Source organism: Hemiscyllium ocellatum, chromosome 42, assembly GCF_020745735.1.
Source record: "Hemiscyllium ocellatum isolate sHemOce1 chromosome 42, sHemOce1.pat.X.cur, whole genome shotgun sequence".
Taxonomy (NCBI): Eukaryota; Metazoa; Chordata; class Chondrichthyes; order Orectolobiformes; family Hemiscylliidae; genus Hemiscyllium; species Hemiscyllium ocellatum.
In genome coordinates, this window is record NC_083442.1 from 14,150,324 (window position 1) to 14,171,190 (window position 20,867).

At 42.4% G+C, this 20,867-nt stretch overlaps 1 protein-coding gene across 1 annotated transcript in view; it reads left to right on the forward strand.

The window, feature by feature from the left end:
• Positions 1-20,867, forward strand: part of man2c1 (mannosidase, alpha, class 2C, member 1) — a 120,888-nt gene that overhangs the window by 83,026 nt on the left and 16,995 nt on the right. The window contains exons 20-22 of the mRNA XM_060853843.1: positions 855-1,011; positions 1,099-1,242; positions 19,197-19,306. Coding sequence (XP_060709826.1) covers positions 855-1,011; positions 1,099-1,242; positions 19,197-19,306 — 411 coding nt within the window. The remainder of the gene's footprint in view (positions 1-854; positions 1,012-1,098; positions 1,243-19,196; positions 19,307-20,867) is intronic.

The window sequence follows — 20,867 nt, forward strand, 5'->3', positions numbered from 1 at the left end:
CTGTGTGTACAGTTAACTGCTGGGAGCAACAGCTGGAATGACAGGCAGGGCTTTATGTAAGAACCAGTGGATGGTGAAGCTTAAACTGATTCTTTAAAACTCCTATGAGAATCTGTCAATTTTTTTATCTTTTCTCCATAAATCATTGAATACATAGGTGTCTAACCTGTGCTGCAATTAGAACCTAGAACATTACAGAGCAGTACAGGCCCATCGGCCCCTGATGTTGCACCAAACTTTGGAACCAATCTGAAGCCCATCTAACCTACGCTATTCCTTTATAATCCATTTGTTTATCTAATGACCATTTAAATGCCCTTAAAGTTGGCGAGTCTACTGCTGTTGTAGTGGTCAATCGTTTCACTGTACAGTCCATCTGAACAAATACCTCTTTGTATCTATCACATTAAAAACCTTCCTTTTTTTTGGTGCTGTAGCTGCCAAGATCTTATGCAGTTTCCATCTTTTAAGATTTGCTGATACCACTGCAGAATTCTTGGTTTTGCAGTAAAGTTGAGCTCATATCGATGTTTGTTTGATGAAAAGGCCGGCCGGTGATTTGGGTCCCACTCCAGGACTTGTTGGCCCTGAAAGAAACAAGCCAGTGGTGCAGGCAATTCAGAGTGTAATGGTGTCAGTCCCCAGCCCAGATAAATGAGAGTGTGTGACAGCAAGGACATCTGGATGTAAAACTACTTAGCAGATCCAAAAGAAAATTGTAGTTTATCAGAAGGAGTGATCCATGAGTTATTGTAATGAACCCATCTAACAGGATAGAAGCCAGAGAGTGAGAGAAAGATATTTCTTGTATAATGGGAGACTAAATTAATCTCATCTGGAAATCTGCTCATCAGGAAACCTGTGTCACAAGTTGTGAAATCCCTGGAGGTAGTCTGCCCTGGCGGAGTCAGGGGAAGTGTAAGATACTCTATCCGTATCAGTGACAGCAGCAAGATCCGCCAAGAGATCATACTGGATGCTTGCTGTCCCTATGTTAAGTTCAAAACAGAGGTGAGTAGATTTTAGAAATGTCAATATTTTCAGCTTCAAATCACACACTTAACGACCATTTGGCTTTGCTGTGTTTCTCCTCTTCAGGTGGAATGGCATGAAGCACACAAGTTTCTGAAAGTGGAGTTTCCCACAACAGTGCACAGTCTCAATGCCACCTATGAAATCCAGTTTGGACACCTGCAGCGACCGACACACAGGAACACTTCATGGGATTGGGCGCGCTTTGAGGTATGGATAATTTGGAATTGCACAACATAACAGTCCGGCCAGTGTGAAAATTGCATTGTTCAGCTCTTTTGGGGTTGAGTAAGTGCTTTGTAAGGAATAACTGGCTTATTTCATAAATTTAGTCTGGTACTGCTCTGTTTTGCAGTGATGTCAGAAAGCACTTCTGCATATACAGCATGGATGAAATCTGGACTTGCTTTTACCCAGAAAGTTGTTGATTCTGGGGGTTCAACTGAAAATTTAAAAATTGAAACTGATAGTCCTTTTGTTAGTTAAGGGTATGAAGAGGCACAGGAGCAAAGAATGTGGACAGCAGTGTCGAATTGAATGGAATAGACTTGAGAGGCTGAATGATCTACCTTTTTCCCTATGTTTAGACCAGGATGGTCAGATCCTGGTCAGGGATCTGTTCTGGATTTTCAAAGAACTTTATTGTTCTTAGTCTTTCAATTTGTCTTCAAAATTGAGGTAGCTCCTTTGACTGTTGAACATGAAGGTTGAGTGAAAGATATCATACTGCACGTACAACAATTGTGCATCTTTCAGGTAATATTGCCTGCTTATGGCTTTTCTCTGTCAAAACAATTAAGGTGATAACTGAGATCAGAGGTGAGTAGCAGCACTGACCCAGAAGAAGTTAATGTTTTGTTTGCCAAAAGGTACAGGCCTAACTCAGCACCATCTCCTGCTGATGTGTCCCCCCAATCTGTTCAGGTTACATCAAAACAAAGCTACAGCAGCCTCTGTATCTTCTGCAAACTGAACTGCTTGCTCTGTCAGCAGATACTCTCACAAGTAAAACAATAGGACCTTTTAACCAAGGTTCTTCTTTGAATCGTTATCTCCAGTGGTAATGTGGACAATATAGGTTAACTTTTAGAATATAATATACTTTATTGTCACATGTACTCAATAACATTGTTACAATGTTGTCTTTCAAGGCACCATTTTAGGTACAAACTACCTAGGTACAAATCTTAGATACAAAAAGAGGAACAAAAAAGAAAAGTTGCATTACCTTATGGTGATTCATGGTGTAAGTTAGAAATAAGACATAGTTAAAAGGATAAACAATTACAGGTAAACACTGCATTACAGTAACTCAGCACAGTGGCTCCCACATGTCTGAACAGTCTCGCAAGCCACTGACCACCTCTGCTGGTCTCCAGTCCAACAATTATCCTCACTCCACATTATGCCTCCAGCCCATTCCACTCCACTCTGGCTCTCAGGTGCCCCATTCCAGGCCGCAAGCTCTCACACTGACTGTCATCCACTCCACCCCTCAGGCCCACTCCACTCTGGCTCCCAGCTGCTCCACATTGCTACATCCCCCAGGCCGCTCTGCTCTAGCTCTCAGCCGCTCTGCACCACTCCAGGCCTCTGACCTGCTCCACTCTGGCTCTCAGCTGCCCCAATCCTGGCCACATGCTCACACCACTCTGACTCTCAGCCACTCCACCCCTCAGGCCCGCTCCGTTCTGACTCCCAGCTGCTCCACACTGTTACAGTCCTCAGGCCACTCTGCTCCAGCTCTCAGCCATTCTGCACCACTCCAGGTCTCTGATCTGCTCTGCTCTGGCTCTCAGCTACTCCAAGGTAAGTTTCGTATCAGAAAAAAACTATGAAGTTTTAGAAAAAAAAAAAGAGACGAAGAAAAGTGGACAAAAAAAGCTATCGGTTGATGAGCCCAAAAGCTGCCACTGCCGCCATTTTGAAATCTTAACTTTTAACTGTAAGTAACTTCAAGCTTGTTTAAAGTTGTCACTTGAGAGGCTTACCAATTTCTTAACCAGGTGTTCTCATTTAAAGTTAAAACTTTAAATGATATTCACAGTAACAGTATGCAAGGTCAACTGCAATTAACAACTTATGCAGTAAACACACATGAAGATGATGGAATTCTAATTTTGGTTTGATAGTGTTCGGTATATATGGTGGTTTGATAATGTTCGGTATATATGCTGGTTTGATAGTGTTCCGTATATATGGTGGTTTGATAGTGTTCCGTATATACGGTGGTTTGATGGTGTTCGGTATATATGGTGATTTGGTAGTGTTCGGTATATATGGTGGTTTGATAGTGTTCCGTATATGGTGGTTTGATAGTGTTCCGTGTATATGGTGGTTTGATAGTGTTGGTAGATATGGTGGTTTGATAGTGTTCGGTATATATGGTGGTTTGATGGTGTTGGGTATATATGGTGGTTTGGTGGTGTTGGGTATATATGGTGGTTTGGTAGTGTTCGGTATATATGGTGGTTTGGTAGTGTTGGGTATATATGGTGGTTGGAGTCCAGCATGTAGGACGCAGAGTATTTGAATTCTGGTTGTCTCTGTGTGGGGTCCTCACAAGTTGGCTGGTCCACATGATGTTCCACTCGTTATTACAAGGCAAAAAAAATAAGAGCCACTGAGATTAGTCATCCAAAGGGAGAGCAGATTTTGTGTCCTGAGAAACGCTGGGACAGCTAATTGTACACTTGAGCAGAGGATAGAGAAGGAAAAGAGCGACACTTGATGACTTTAAATTTAGTTTGATGATCTTAAATAGCCTGATATTATGGAAATCACCTAGATTATATGAATAGTTTAGGAGTAAGTGAATAACCTGAGGATAGGATTCATTCCAATTAACTGCTTTACTGCTGCAAGTAGTAAACATCTGTGCTGCTGCTGTTGAGAAATAGTTCTGTGCCAAATGGCCAGGTTCAGCCACAGCTAGTTAAGTGTAAGCTGTTTTCAGAGCTAGTGTTTACTTGTTGAAAATCAGTGACTCCACCGTTCCAATTGATTAGTCCACATTTAAGGAAAAGAGAGTAAGTTTTTGTCAGGGAAAATGTCTGAGTCAGGCCTGCAGGGTAGAAACTTTATTGTAATCAAACGTGGTAATTCCAAAGTAGCTGATAGGCACTGTTCAAGCAGAGACTATTTCACTGACTAAGGTAATTCAAAAGTGGGGAGACAGATACATATCCATGTGGTTTCTGTATTGAAAGCTAACAGGAGCCAGAAGACCAGTAAGGTGTCTGAAATTCTGCTTCAAAGATGTTTGATTAGGTGAAGTCAAGGCCCTATATATCAATTTTTCACATGAGCCAATAAGAGAGAACAATGATGACATCATCTCTGTACCCTCAGGATGGTCCATGGCTATATCAGTTTGGCAACAGGAGCTAACTCTGAAAATAATAACCCATAAAGGTGCCTGATAACTACCTCACATTGTGGAAGTTTTTGTCCTGATGGATTTGCTACATGTCCATTATTTCCAGTAGCTGGGAGTACCTCAGTGTTTATCCTCATTTGTTTTGCATTATGAAACTGTCACATAACTTTCTCCTACCCTGCTAATCTGCCTTGCACTCCACGTCAGCAGTTACTCTTGCTCTCATGTTCTGTCCACTCTAGGGTCTAGCTGTCAAATATTGATGAAGGTACTTATAAAAATCTCACATCACAGGTGAGTGCAAAATATACATAGTCATAGAGATGTACAGCACAGAAACAGACTCTACAGTCCAACTCATCCATGCAGACCAGTTATCCTAAACTAGGAGAAAGTGAAGACTGCAGATACTGGAGATCAGAGTCAAGAGTGTGGTGCTGGAAAAGCACAGCCGGTCAGGCAGTATCTGAGGAGCAGGAGATTCGATGTTTCAGGCATATGCCCTTCATCAGGAACTCTCGACTCAGATATTATAACCTAATGTAGTCCCATTTTCCAGCACTTGGCCCATATTGGTCTGAACCTATTCATGTGCCTATTCTGATGCCTTTTAAATGTTGTAATTGTACCAGTCTCTACCACCTCTTCTGGCAGTTCATTCCATACATACCCTTTGCGTGAAAAAGTTGCCCGTTATGATCCTTATAAATTTTCCCTCTCACCCTAAATCTATGCCCTCTAGTTCTGGACTCCACCATCCCAGGGAAAAGACCTTGTCTGTTTATCTAATCCATGCCCCTCATGATTTTGTAAACCTCTATAATGTCACCCTTCAGCATCTGACACTCCTGGGAAAACAGCCCCAGCCTATTCACCCTCTCCCTGTAGCTCAAATCCTCCAACCCTGGTAACATCCTTGTAAATCTTCCTGAATCCTTTCAAGTTTCACAACATCCTTCCCATAGGAGGGAGACCAGAACTGCACAATATTCCAAAAGTAGCCTAATCAATGTCTTGTACAGCCGCAACATGACTTCCCAAATCCTATATTCACTGCTCTGTCCAATAAAGGAAAGCATACTAAACGCCTTCTTCACTATCCTGTCTACTTGCGACTCCACTTTCAAGAACTGTGAACCTGCACTCCAAGGTTCCTTTGTTCAGCAACACTCTCCAGGACCTTAATATTAAGTTTATAAGTCCTGCCCTGATTTACCTTTCCAAATGCAGCACCTCACATTTATCTAAATTAAATTCCATCTGCCACTCTTCAGCTCATTCACCCATTTGATCAATCTCTCGTACGCTGACGTATCCTTCTTTGCTGTCCACTACACCTCCAATTTTGGTGTCATCTGTAAACTTCCGAACTACACCTCCTATGTTCACATTCCAAATCATTTATATAAATGACAAAAAACGGTGGACCCAGCACCAATCCTTGTGGCACTCCACTGGTCACAAGCCTCCAGTCTGAAAAACCACCCTCTGTCTTCTATCTTCGAGCCAGTTCTGTATCCAAATGGCTAACTCTCTCTGTATTCCATGAGATCTAACCTTGCTAACCAGTCTACCATGACGAACCTTGTCAAACGCCTTTCTGAAGTCCATGTAGATCATGTCCACTGCTCTGCCCTCTTCAGTCCTCTTTGTTGCTTCTTCAAAAAAACTCAATCAAGTCAGTGAGACATGATTTCCCACGCACAAAACCATATTGACTATCCCTAATCAGTGCTTGTCTTTCCAAATGCATGTGAATCCTGTCCCTCAGGATTCCCTCCAACAACTTGTCTACCACTGATGTCAGGCTCACTGGTCTATAGTTCCCTGGCATGTCCTTACCACCTTTATGAAACAGTGGCACCACATTAGTCAACCTCCAGTCTTCTGGTACCTCACATGTGACTATCTAAAATACTAATATCTCAGCAAGGGGCCCAGCAATCACTTTCCTGGCTTCCCACAGAGTTCTAAGGTACACCTGATCAGGCACTGGGCATTTGTCCACTTTATCCATTTTAAGACATTCAGCACCGCCTCCTCTGAGGAGGACATTTTTCAAGATGTCGCCATCTATTTCCCTACATTCTATATCTTCTGTGTCCTTTTCCACAGAAAGCACTGATGCAAAATACTCGTTTAGTATTTCTCCCATCTTCTGTGGTTCCATACATAGGCTGCCTTGCTGATCTTTCAGGGGTCCTTTTCTCTCCCTAATTACTCTTTTGTCCTTAATGTATTTATAAAATCTCCTTAACCCTATTTGTCGAAGTTATCTCATGTCCCCTTTTTTGCCCTCCTGATTTCCCTCGTAAGTATTCTCCTACTGCCTTTATACTCTTCTTAGGATACACTCAATCTCTGCTATTGATACCTGACATATGGTTCCTTCTTTCTCTCAACCAAAACCTCAATTTCCCTCGTCATTCAGCATTCTGTACACCTACCAGCCTTGCCTTTCACCCGATCAGGAATTGAAATAATGAAAAGAACCATGGAATTGCAAATTTTTCTTTCAAATGTCAAGATCACTAAAGTTCAAATCGATGTTAAAATGATGAAAGAAAGTTTCAAGTAATACAGGTACTGAATGCTAAATGAATCACTACTACAAACAAGTCACATCGAAGTATGTGTTCTGATCAGAAATTTGCCCAAGGACAAATGAATTTCAATTCTTCAGCATAAATACACTTTACTTCTGCTTTTTGCGTAGGATGACTAGTCCCTTCAATAGGAACCTCATACTAATTCAAGTTCACTAATATCTATTTCAGTTTCATTATTGGTCTTTTCTATCAATGGCTACGATACTTGTTCACTTGGAGTGGGATGATCATGTGGTTGCATCAACTTGACTCAATAGCAATACTCCCAAGTTAGAGCCACAAAAGCACAGAACGTTAAAGTATCTACAATGAGTCAGTAGGTCTCAGATTCAAATCTTCATTCAGGACCTGAGTATCTTAACCCAGGCTGCCATTCCAACGTAGCACAAAGAGAACATGGCACTGCCAAGGCCCTATTTTTCACAAGATAGAAATTAATGCCCTGACTGCCTGCTCTGCTGAGCATCAGAAGTCTCAATGGAACTTGAAGATGAGTGGCGAAAGGGAGGACTGCAGACCTGGAGATTAAAGTTGAGAGTGTGGTGCTGAAAAAGCACAGCAGGTCAAGCAGCATCCGAGGAACAGGAGAATCAATGTTTTGGGCAAAAGCCCTTCATCAGGATTTCCTGATGAAGGGCTTTTGCCCGAAACGCCAATTTTCCTGCTCTTCGGATGCTACCTGACCTGTGCTTTTCAGCACCACCCTCTTGATTTGAAGATGAGTGGTAAAGTATTAATTTCCCTGGTCAATATTCATCAATTAGCCACCCTACCAAATATACAGATGCTGTCATCATTTACCTCATCCCTGTGTGCAAAATAGTTCCCATGTTTATTTAAAGAATGAATGACATGCAATAACTTGAAGCTTTTCACAATCATCACACAATACAGTGTAATCACTGGTGTTTTAAAACAAAGACTGTGCTCTGAAAACAGTTCACTGCCTATGAAGAATTTAGAATCATCATGAGGTTATGTGCAAAATAAATGCAAAATATTCCTTTGTTTACGATGCTCTAAGAGTATGGAGTTCATTTGCGTTTGTGTGGCCAACCCCACCAATATAGACCTCAAGCAGAAACAAACAAATTTAACAGGATCACACAAACAAATTGGTGAGTTGGTGTTATTTCATGCTGCAAATTAGCAAGCATTAGAGGTACCTCAAAGTTGAAACAGGTGCCTGGCTGAATCTGTGGTCTCTTGCAAGGCTAGGAGTACCACATTTAATTAATCTCAGTGGCCCAGATCTAGGGAAGGAGAGAGAATATTCACTTATAAATTCTCAATAGAGATCTACCATATCAGATCATTGGAGAGATACAAAATTAGAAGACCATTTAAAAAACAGCAAACAAAGCACTATAAAAATAAAACTGAAAAGGAGAAAGTGATGTGAAATAAGTAGAGAACCTTGGTACACCACACTTGGAGGACTGTGAATAGCTCTGATCTCCGTCATACAAAAAGGCAATAAGCATCAAAGAAAGTGCAGAAAAGATTCATGACAATGACATAAGAATGCCGAGGATACACTTATCTGAAAAGGTGATACAAAACTTGGTGAGGTGGTAAACCATGAGGATGGTCTTAGATTACAAGAGGACATAGATGGGCTGCTCAGTGGCAAATGGAATTCAATCTGGATAAGAGTGAGGTGATGCTCTTGGGCAGGACAAGCAAGGCGAGGAATCCATGATGAATGGTAGTACCCTGAGGATCAAAGGGAACAGGGTGTGCAGGTACACTGGTCCCTTAAGGTAGCAGGACAGGGAGATAAAGTGGTTAAGAAGACAACAGAAACAGAAAGTGCTTGAAAAACCTCAGCAAGTCTGGCAGCTTCTGTGGAGAGAAATCAGAATTAACAATTCAGTCAATTTTAGTTATAAAGACAGATTGGATAAGTGAGGTTATTTTCCTTGAAACAGAGGAGATGGATATGCATAAGATTATGAGATTACATTCAGGGCAGACAGGAAGGAACTCTTTCCCCTTGGTAGAGTGATCAATGTGGGCATAACTGAAGGTAAAGGACAGGAGGTTTCAAGGTGATGTGAGAAAAAGTAATTTCACTCAGCCGATGGTGGGAATCAGGAATTCATTGCCTGGAAAGGTGTGGAAGTAGAAGCCTTCATAACATTTAAGTACTGCAGTATTTAGAAGTGCACTTGGTCAAAGGCTGGGAAATGGATTAGGATAGTTAGGTATTTGTTTTTCAACACTGTAGACTGGATAGGCTGAAGGGTCTTTTTCTGTGTTGTAGCTCTCTACAAGGCAGCAATGGACGATATCCCCAGGTTTGGGCTGACAAGTGACAAGCCCTCATTCACGCCACTCGTGTGCCAGGCCATGATCGTCTCTGACAAGACAGAATCTGTCACCCTTCACCATCCAATGGCGATGATTATTGGTGATCATTGAACCTGCCGCACAGTGGGAGCATGCTGGGCCCATAACCCAGAGATCAATGGACCAAAACCATCTTCTCCTACTTTGTTCGCACATTCTCCCAGTGTGTGGGTTTCCGCCAGGTGCTCTGGTTTCCTCCCGTAGTCCAAAGATGAGCAGGTTAGGTTGATTGGACATGCTAAATTACCTACAGCATTTACAGGGATGTGTGGTTAGGTGAGTTAGCCATGGGAAATGCAAGATAGCAGGATTAGGGTATGGAGATGGGTCTGGGTGAGGTGCCCCTTAGAGGGTCAGTGTGGACTTATAGAACAAGAAGAAAATTTACAGCCCAGAAACAGGCCCTTCAGCCCTCCAAGCATGTGCTGATCCAAATCCACCTATCGTCCAATTCCTAAGCATCTGTATCCCTCTGCTCCCCACCTACTCATGCATCTGTCCAGACGGACCTTAAGTGAACCTACCACTGTGACGCAGTGTGCCTCCTCACTTTTACTCCCCACTCTGTCTTCAGCATAAAGACCAGCATTTTCCAACCCCTTTCAGTTCCAAACAAGAGTGAAATCAGACTCTAGACATTAATCGTTTCTCACTCCGCACGCATTTCCTGATCTGAAGACTTCCTCCAGCACACAGAAAGATAGAAATGTCATGTTTGATTTGCCCATGACACGTTTCTTGAATTTGGAGTGTTCTATTATAGTGTTTAATTAGGATCCGTCAAAAGCAGCGGCCAGTCTTGTCTGAGTGCAGAACCAACTCAACCGACTGAACAAGCTGCACAATTCTTCTATATGCTCTTTAGATGTGACACCCTCTCCCTCTTGTTAACCCAACAGGATTAAAGAGGCAGGGAGTACCATTCTCTCTAAACACGATTTCTAATCCAGTTATTCCAGACACACATCCATAACATCTAAACCTAAATAGTTAGAAGCTCCTCAGCCTGAACTCCCACAAACTATCTACCCTGTCTGTACCCTTTGTTTCTAATAAAAACAATCCTAATCTACTCAACCCTCTTGTCATAGCTAGCACCTTCCATACCAGGCAACATCCTCGTAAACCTTCTCTGCACCCTCTCCAACACATCCACATCCTTTTGGTAATGTGCCGAACAGAACTGTACACAGTATTCTAAATGCGGCCGAACCAAAGCCTTGTACAATTTTAACATGACCTGCCAGCTCTTATACTCAATAAGCTGCCCCATGAAGGCAAGCATACCATATGACTTCTTGACCACTCTATCCACCTGTGCAGCCACCTTCAGGGTACAATGGACCTGAACTCCCAGAACTCTCTGCCCATCAACTTTTCCCAAGGTTCTTCTGTTTACAGTCTAGTTCACTCCAGACTTAGATTTCCCAAAATGCATCACCTCATGTTTGCCTGGATTGAACTCCATCTGCCACTTCTCCATCCAACTCTCCAGTCTATCTCTATTCTCCTGTATTCTTTGACCGCCCCTTATGCTTTCTGCTCCTCCACTAATCTTCGTGTCATCTGCAAACTTACTGATCAGATCAATAATGCCCTCTTCCAGATCATTTATGTGTACCACAATCAGCAGGGGCCTCAGCACTGATCCCTGTGGAACACCACTGGTCACCTTTCTCCATTTCGAGAAACTTCCTTCAATTACTACTCTCTGTCTCCTGTTGCTCAACCAGTTCTTTATCCACCTAGCTGCACACCATGTGACTTCACTTTCTCCATTAGTTTTCCATGGAGAACCTTATTAAATGCCTTACTAAAGTCCATGTATGTAACATCCATAGTCCTTCCTTCATCTATCAACTTGGTCACTTAGATTCACAGAATCATAGAGATGTACAGCACGGAAATAGACCATTCAGTCCAATCCTTCCACGCTGACCAGATATCCCAACCCAATCTAGTCCCACCTGCCAGCATGCGGCCCATATCCCTCCAAACCCTTCCTATTTGTATACCCATCCAGTGGCCTCCACCACTTCCTCTGGCAGCTTATTCCATACATGTACCACCCTCTGCATGAAATGTTGCCCCTTAAGTCTCTTTTATACCTTTCCCCTCTCACCCTAAACCTCTGCCTCCGACGCTCCAGGGAAAACAGTCCCAGCCTGTTCAGCCTCTCCTTGTAGCTCAAATCCTCTAACCCTGGCAACATCTTTGTAAATCTTTTCTGAACCCTGGTAAGGCATGATCTCCCTTGCTGAGGGGTGACCTTATAGAGGTTTACAAAATTATGAGGGGCATGGATAGAGTAAATAGACAAAGTCTTTTCCCTGGGGTCAGGGAGTCCAGAACTAGAGAGCATAGGTTTAGGGTGAGAGGAGAAAGATATGAAAGAGACCCAAAGGGCAATGTTTTACGTAGAGGGTGTTATTTGTATGGAATGAGCTGCCAGAGGTTGTGGTGGAGGCTGGTACAATTGCAACATTTAAGAAGCATCTTGATAGGTATATGAATAGGAAGGGTTTGGAGAGATATAGGCCAGGTGCTGGTAGGTGGGACTAGATTGGGTTGGGATTTCTGGTCGGCATAGACGGGTTGGATTGAAGGGTCTGTTTCCATGCTGTACATCTCTGTGACTCTATGACTCTAAGTGCCCATGGGATCCAAGGCTATTTGGCATATTCGATCCAAAACTTGCTTAGTGACAGAGATTGATGGTCGAAGGGTGTTTTTATGACTGTAAATCTGGATTTGGTGTCACAAGACATGGTTTGTTGCTGCGTCCCTTACTGCTTGTAGTGTACATTAATGATCTATACACAAATGTACCAAATATGATCAATAACATTACATTTAACAAGAAAACAGATTATGCGATGAACAGCATGGAGGAAAGCTTTAGATTACAGGATGATATAGTTAGGTGGTCAGATGGACTGAACGGCAGCAAAAGAAATTTAACCCTGAAAAGTGCAAGGTGATCAACTTTGGGAAGACTGACCAGGCAAGGGGAGTGTACGAATGGGGTCGAACCATAGGAAGTACAGAGAATCAGAGGGACTTTAGTGTGGTCCAGACATTCTGGAAGTCAGTAGATCAGATAGAAAAAGGTGTTTAAGAAGGCCAAGAGATATTTGCTTGTATTAGTCAAGGTACTGAATACAAAAGCAAGAAGTTTATGATAGTTTTGTCCATAACATTAGTTAGGCTGCAGTGGAGTCCTGCATGCAATTCTGGTGATCACATCATAGGAAGGATGCAATTACACTAAAGAGGATGCAGAGGAGATTAGCTGGGATGTTATCTGGACTGGAGCAATTCAGCTATGAAGCTGGACAATATAGGCTGGGTATTTTCTCCTTGAAACAGAGAAGACTGAAGATGGATCTGATTGAGGTGTTCAAAGTTGAGGAGCCTAGATAGGACAGATAGGGAGAAACTTTTCCTTTGAGGAAAAAAAACTTTGCTCAATTTGGCACGTACTACCTAAAAGGTTGGCAAATGTGGGAACTCCCAAGAGATGCTTGACAACGAGTGCAGATCCAATGAGCTGAAGGACCTTTTCTATACTGTAAAAACTGACTCTATCTCCTTAATGCTGTAATACAAAATACAATTTGTCCACATGCCAAAAAGCACCTCAAATGCGAACAGTATTTCAACTGAAGCTATGGACTTAACCGTTCAAGAAGTGAAGCAGTACTCCCTTTATAAAAATATTAAGTGTCATTTAGATAATGCCATAAAATTCACATGTTCTACCCTATAATCCTCAATATTATACAGGAATTGCGAGATCTCCCTACCAGTACATATTAGCATGCGTTCCCAATATCTACGTATCTATTAGCATCTCTCATTATAGAAGCAGCCTGTGAGAAACACTTGGATTTTGAATTCCCTTTGGCCTCACGTTTTAACTAAAAGCTTTGATTAGCAAGAATAGCTTAAGCATTGTAGAGGCACTATTCAATAAAACGTAGCTCTAACCATTTTATGGAGGTTTGAGAGACAACAGCTTCCCTTGGTAGATACTTTTAATCACAAGATAAGTTATCAAACATGTCTGACCCAAAAGGTAGGGACCACGACCAATGAGCCATAATGCTCCTCCTCCCCTTGAATACATTCAGAATTATAGAGCACATCACGCTTTCCTTTTAGTATGCAGTGTTAAAAAGACACCAGCGAGGAGGCATTCACACATGGGAAATATGTGTGGGGGTAATATTTTCTGGAAACTGTGAAAGTTAAGTACTGACCGAGTTAATGTAATTCTGCTGACAACTTGTAAGAAAGATATACGCAGATGGATTCCCCTCTTCATGGGTTCGAAACCTCGGCTAAATTTACAAAGCAGCATTTAATATTTGATGTTGTTCTATGGGATAGAAAGACAGGGATGGCAGAGGATTGAACTCTGTAAGATTGCAATGAAATCTTTGCTTTCACATTTAGAATGTCTGTTTTATTTTGGCCTGAATGGTGAGGGTGATAGCATCCAAATGCTGGAAAATAGTTTCAGAAATCAACATTTATTTGGCAGAGAGAGATTGGGGTACGCTTCTGATGATAATGTTCAAGATTTGTACCCTAATAAATTCCACTCCTGATGTAATTTTGTGTTCTTTAGATGTTTTCCACTCTAATGTGGCAGGATGTGGGCGTACTCTTGGAGATTAAGTCACAGACTTGTTTGCATATGTCATAAGAGATGAGGAAAGCTTGAAGGGCTTTTGCCTGAAATGTCGATTTTGCTGCTTGTTGGATGCTGCCTGAACTGCTGTGCTCTTCCAGCACCACTGATCCAGAATTCATATGTCATATTCACAGTCAGGGCTGTTGACCTTTGTTGGAACTTCTGGTTAGCTTTTGCAGATTTGAGAGACAGCTGTTGCCTTAGCTTGCTCCATATGTCTGCTGATTATTTCCCATTTTAACACTGTATTCGGCCGTGGCCTTAGTTGATCTTTCAGGAACAGTTCAGGCATTTTTGCTCCATTACTTGTTGCTTCATAATTGTGTTGCCATATATGTCTCCCAAACAAGTGAGTTCCAATCATTGGTATTCATGAATGTTGGCAAGAAGATGAATTAGATCATGATCTAATTAGGCTGAAGTGTTTCAGCACTGTTGGAAAAAGCTACATATTTAGAAGATAAAAGCTGTTCTCGATCTGCGACAGGACCCGTTTCCCAGGGTGGGTAGTTAACGTGCTACTGTCGCAATTACCTGCAGCTGTACCTTCTCCTTTGCAATGTTGTTTTTTTTAGGGCATTCTCGTTGATCTAGTGAGAGTAGTTGATGTCTTTTGAGAGAAACCATTTTACTTAGATTACTTACAGTGTGGAAACAGGCCCTTCAGCCCAACAAGTCCACATCGACCCTCAGAAGAGCAACCCACCCATAACCACTCCCCTACATTTATCCCTTCACCTAACACTACGGGCAATTTAGCATGGCCAATTCACCTAAACTGCACATCTTTGGTGCTATGGGAGGAAACTGGAGGAAACCCACGCAGACACGGAGAGAATGTGCAAACTCCACACAGACAGTTGCCTGAGACGGGAATTGAACCTGGGTGTCTGACGCTATGAAGCAGCAGTGCTAACCACTGTGCAACCGTGCCGCCCATAAACACTGTGAATTAACATGTGCTCAATCAAAATGCAAGGTCACTGAAGAAGCCTGGGTTCTTGGATGTGATTACTTGAGTTTAGTTTCCTCAAGGTGAGGCTAAGCGGGTCTCCCAGGTCACTTTCCACAATGAGAAAACCAAGCTCTTTGGAACTAAAATGCTTTTTATAGGCCAACCTAAAACAACAACTTGCATTTATAGAGTGCCTTTACAGAAGTAAAACATCCAAAAAAATTCTTTACCAACGATTACTATCAAAATATGACACTGAACCTGATAAGGAGGTATTAAGAAAGATGACCAAAAGTTTGGTGAAAAGAGGGAAGGTTTTATGGAATGTCTTAAAATACGACAGAGGAGTGGAGAGTGTTAAGGTGAGGCTTTGCATAATCATGCATTGCCAGATCTGGAACCACTGTGAGCATCCGAACAGACAGACAGTAGATGAATGGATCTCAGCACACGTTAGGATATGCAGAGCAGAGTTCTGGATAAGCTTAAATTCACAAAGGGGGCAAGATGATAGCGTTTCAGTACTTGAGTCTGGAGATAGTAATGACAGAGAATTAGGGTTTCAACTATGGATGGATTAGTGAAGATCCTAAGCAAAAACTTGAATTTTGAAAATGATGCGAATTTTGAAGAAGTCACCTGGAAGCAGGGTTGGCTAGAAGTTTCAGGCCTTGTGAGGCAGCCGTGGTTTAGTAAGGAATTGGAGTCCCTTGTGAAAGGGAAGAAGGCGGCATATGTAAAGATGAGGCGTGAAGGTTCAGTAGGGGCGATTGAGAGTTATAAGGTAGCCAGGAAGGAGCTAAAGAGGGAGCTAAGAGAAGCGAGAAGGGGACATGAAAAGTCTTTAGCTGGTAGGATTAGGGAAAACCCAAAGGCTTTCTATAGGTATGTCAAGAATAAAAGGATGACTAGGGTAGGTATCGGTCCAGTCAAGGATAGTAGTGGGAAGTTGTGTGTGGAGGCGGAGGAGATTGGAGAGACATTAAATCAGTACTTTTCATCAGTATTCACTCAGGAACAGGACACTGTTGCTGATGTGAATATGGAATCACAAATAATTAGAATGGATGCCCTGGAAATATGCAGGGAAGAGGTTTTGGGAATATTGGAAAGGATGAATATAGATAAGTCTCCTGGGCCTGATGGCATTTACCCCAGGATCCTATGGGAAGCTAGGGAGGAGATAGCAGAGCCATTGGCCTGGATTTTTATATCGTCATTGTCAACGGGAATAGTACCAGAGGACTGGAGGATAGCGAATGTGGTCCCATTGTTCAAGAAAGGGAGTAGGGATAGCCCTAGTAACTATAGGCCAGTGAGTCTGACTTCAGTGGTGGGCAAAGTCTTAGAGAGAATGGTAAGGGATAAGATTTATGAACATCTGGGTAGGAATAACGTGATCAGGGATAGCCAGCATGGTTTTGTGAAGGGCAGGTCGTGCCTCACAAACCTTATTGAGTTCTTTGAGAAGGTGACTATGGAAGTGGATGAGGGTAAAGCAGTAGATGTTGTGTGTATGGATTTTAGTAAGGCGTTCGATAAGGTTCCCCATGGTAGGCTAATGCTAAAACTTCGGAGGTATGGCATTGAGGATACATTAGAGGTTTGGATTAGGAATTGGCTGGCTGGAAGGAGACAGAGGGTAGTAGTTGATGGATTATGTTCATCTTGGAGCGCAGTTACTAGCGGTGTACCACAAGGATCTGTTTTGGGACCATTGCTTTTTGTTATCTTTATAAATGATCTAGAGGAAGGACTTGAAAGCTGGGTAAGCAAGTTTGCGGATGACACGAAAGTCGGTGGAGTTGTGGATAGTGAGGAAGGAAGTGGTAGGTTACAGCGGGATATAGATAAGTTGCAGAGCTGGGCGGAAATGTGGCAAATGGAATTCAATGTAGCTAAGTGCGAAGTCGTTCACTTTGGTAGGAATAACAAGATGATGGATTACTGGGCTAATGGTAGGCTACTTGGTAGTGTGGATGAGCAGAGGGATCTTGGTGTCTATGTACACAGATCTCTGAAAGTTGCCACCCAGGTAAATAGTGCTGTGAGGAAGGCATATGGTGTACTGGGCTTTATTGGCAGAGGAATTGAGTTCCGGAGTCCTGAGGTCATGTTGCAGTTGTATAAGACTCTGGTGAGGCCTCATCTGGAGTATTGTGTGCAGTTTTGGTCGCCATACTATAGGAAGGATGTGGAAGCTTTAGAACGAGTGCAGAGGAGGTTTACCAGGATGTTGCCTGGAATGGTAGGAAAATCTTATGAGGAAAGGCTGAGGCACTTGGGGCTGTTCTCATTGGAGAAGAGAAGGTTTAGGGGAGATCTGATAGAAGTGTATAAGATGATTAGGGGTTTAGATAGGGTAGATACTAAGAACCTTTTACCGCTAATGGAGTCAGGTGTTACTAGGGGACATAGCTTTAAATTAAGGGGTGGTAGGTATAGGACAGATGTTAGGGGTAGATTCTTCACACAGCGGGTTGTGAGTTCATGGAATGCCCTGCCCGTATCAGTGGTGAACTCTCCTTCTTTATGTTCATTTAAGCGGGCATTGGATAGGCATTTGGAAGTTATTGGGCTAGTATAGGTTAGGTAGGACTCGGTCGGCGCAACATCGAGGGCCGAAGGGCCTGTACTGCGCTGTATCCTTCTATGTTCTATGTTCTATGTTCTAACAGTAGAACCATTGCAACCATGGGAGAAGCCTGTTGCAGTTCCATTACTAGCTATCTCATTTTACTAGCTTGATGATAATTTTTATCTTCAATCCAATTTCCATCCTTCTTGTTGAAATCTGGGTGACTTGGTCTCCAGCCCTCCTCTTACCCCTCATTCTTTCATTGTTCAGCACTGTTAATACTTCTTTTGAGAATCTAGTTAGTGAGTGCTTACAGGCTGTGGGGACATCACAGCCCAACTCATTCAAACCTGAGTGCCACAACTGTTTGAATATGCTTCCTTGGTGTTGCTTTTGCCATCTGGGAGTACATATCATGTGTTTTTCTTTATAATTATTCAGCAACTCCTGTTCATGACTCCCACAGCTGATAATAAATTGCATGCTATTCAGTTTAGTGTCATTCTTTTCCATATGGTGTTGAAATGGGCATTTAGCTGACAGTCCATGAAGGAATGGGAGTGGCACTTTGTCAAATTTCTTACTACAAAGCACTTGCCAAGCAAACTGTTTTGGGAAACAGCCAGCATTCTCAACAGGGAAGAGGTTAGGAGAATCAGGGAGAGGTGCTCCCTGCCAAGTTCATTCCTACTCAGTTACTGCTTTCTGGTTCTTGCTGATTGACTAGTGCAGCCCCATGCTTTGCCAGGGATGATCACTCCATGCTGCTAAGTTCTCAGTATTGTTGTAGAAACTGCACATGCCTCTGGGGAAAGGAAATTCAGGGACCACTGCGCATCTCTTGTTAAACATAATATTCAGCACACAACAGGCCAGGTGGTCCCACTATTCAGAATCACAGGATAATAGACTTGTTACAGCACAGAAAGAGGCCATTCAGTCCTTGTTGTCAGTACTGGTCCATCCACCCAACCACCTGATATTTGCAATTGTTTCTCACCTTTACTGTCTCCTGGTGCTTATCCAATTCTCTTTGAAAATTATGATTGAATTTGCCTCCACAATACACTCGCTACGTTTAAAAAATGTTCTTTCTCATGTAACCTTTGCTTCTTTTGCCAATCGCTTTTAATGTTGTGGTTCTCCAGCCTTGGAAGAATAGAAGCTTTTCCTCTTTTTGTACTCCATCTAAGCACCTCCTGTTGTTTATTGACTGTGAACTTCCTTTTTCATAGCCTCCTATTCCTTTCTTCCTTATGTACTTAGCCAACTTTCCCTTAAATGAATCTATTGTTCTTGAGGTGCAAGAATTGCACTTTGAGGACATTTTTAGAGTTTGAATTTGTATTCCATTGAATTTCAAAAGTGACGGGGTGTTCTAATTGAGATGATTAAGACCCAGTGATCAACCAGAGTTTCAATCAAGTGAGATATGGAAAAGCATCCTCCACTTGGACTCTGACACAGTAAATCCAGCCTGTCTCTTTTCTTGAATCAAGAGGTTTAGGTTGGAAATTCCAAAAGGGTTTCAATCCTGAAATAAGGTGCTTTACTCTAGCACAGTAGAAAATGATTTTGCTTTTATTTCCTAGGTCTGGGGACACAAGTGGGCTGATCTATCGGAGCATGGCTTCGGTGTAGCACTACTCAATGACTGCAAGTATGGATACTCAGTGCATCGCAACATAATGACACTATCCCTGTAAGTACTTGATAACAATTAGAGATTTTTTGCTGTCAAGGAAGTGGCGCTGTCATAATCTGCAGGCATGCTCAGATGAGGAAACAGCTCTACTCTTGTTACATAAGTAGGAATCTGATAAAATACTCCTGTGGTGCAATTAATTGAGTAGGTTTGAAAATTCTCATAACAGGGGCCTGGGGGTTTAGTTCCACCTCGTATAAGAAATATGAAAGGACTGATGACGCAATTTGTTTTGTTTAAACATGCAAAGAAATTCTTCCTTAGTAACATTTATAAACAGTCTACGTTAGCCATACTTTGCTGTTCCATGCAATATCAACTATAAATCATGGTGAGTTATTCAACATCAGCGTGTGTATGATGTACTCCCCACACTGTTCACTGTGCAGACACAGCAGTTGGAATGAGGAACTGACTCTGTGTCCCATGCTCATTGTGCAATTTCATGCAGCATTTTAATCGTCACAAGATCTTTGTAGACTTTCAAACTAGTCAGCACAGCAACCAGATGAGGTCTGTACTTTAATGAGTGAATGAAACATAAACTTTTAAGACCCCTCCAGAATTCTCAGATTCTGGGCAAAATCACTCTGAAAACATCAAGGAACATTTGGGTTAGTTGTTTCAGGAATAATGGAATCAGGCAGGAAAATCTTGAATGAACAGATAGCAAGTCAAAAGTTTCTTTAACAGCACAGCACACACACATTCCAACTCACAAAAGGTTGGAAAACAAGAGTGCACAGGTTAAAATAATTGGTAAAAGAAGCCAAAGTATCATGAGGTAAAACTTTTCCATGCAGCTAGTGATCAGGATCTGGAATGCACTTCGAGAGTGTGATGGAGGGGGGTCCGATTGAAGCATTCAAAAAGGGAATTAGATTGTTATCTGTAAAGGAAGAACATGAGAGGTTTTAGGGAGAATGGCACTAAATAAATTCAGAAAGTTTATGCAAGCACAGTGGGCCAAATGGCCTCCCTCTGCACTGTAACAATTCTGTGATAAGTAAATGAAAGGCAGGAATGTTTAATTGAAGCCACAGGCATTACCTAGATCATGACAAGCCACTGTCCTCAATGGCTACATCCACTGCAGCCATGTAATCTCCTGGGAAAGGCAAAAAAGCATGACAACAATAATGGAGAAAAAGTAAATTCCACTCTGACTACCTGAGGTGACCAGAACTAGTCCAAGGAAGTTGTATGGGCTGAGCATTACAGTGTGATCTCTGTCACTGGCGTGGGCTGCTACAATTCCCTCTTGCTGGTTTTGCAGAGTCAAGATTAGGTGGTGCTGGAAAAGCACAGTAGGTCAGGCAGCATCCGGGGAGTGAAAATCAACGTTTCAGGCAAAAGCTCTTCATCAGGAATCGTCCTGCTCCTAGGATGCTGCCTGATCTGCTGTGCTTTTCCAGCACCACCTAACCTTGACTCTAATATCCAGCATCTGCAGCACCTACTTCCACCTGGTATTGCAGAGTGTCAGCACCCATCACAAATTCTAGCACCTGTTCTAGCTCACTACTTACTGGGAAAAAAACAATCACTTGACATCAGT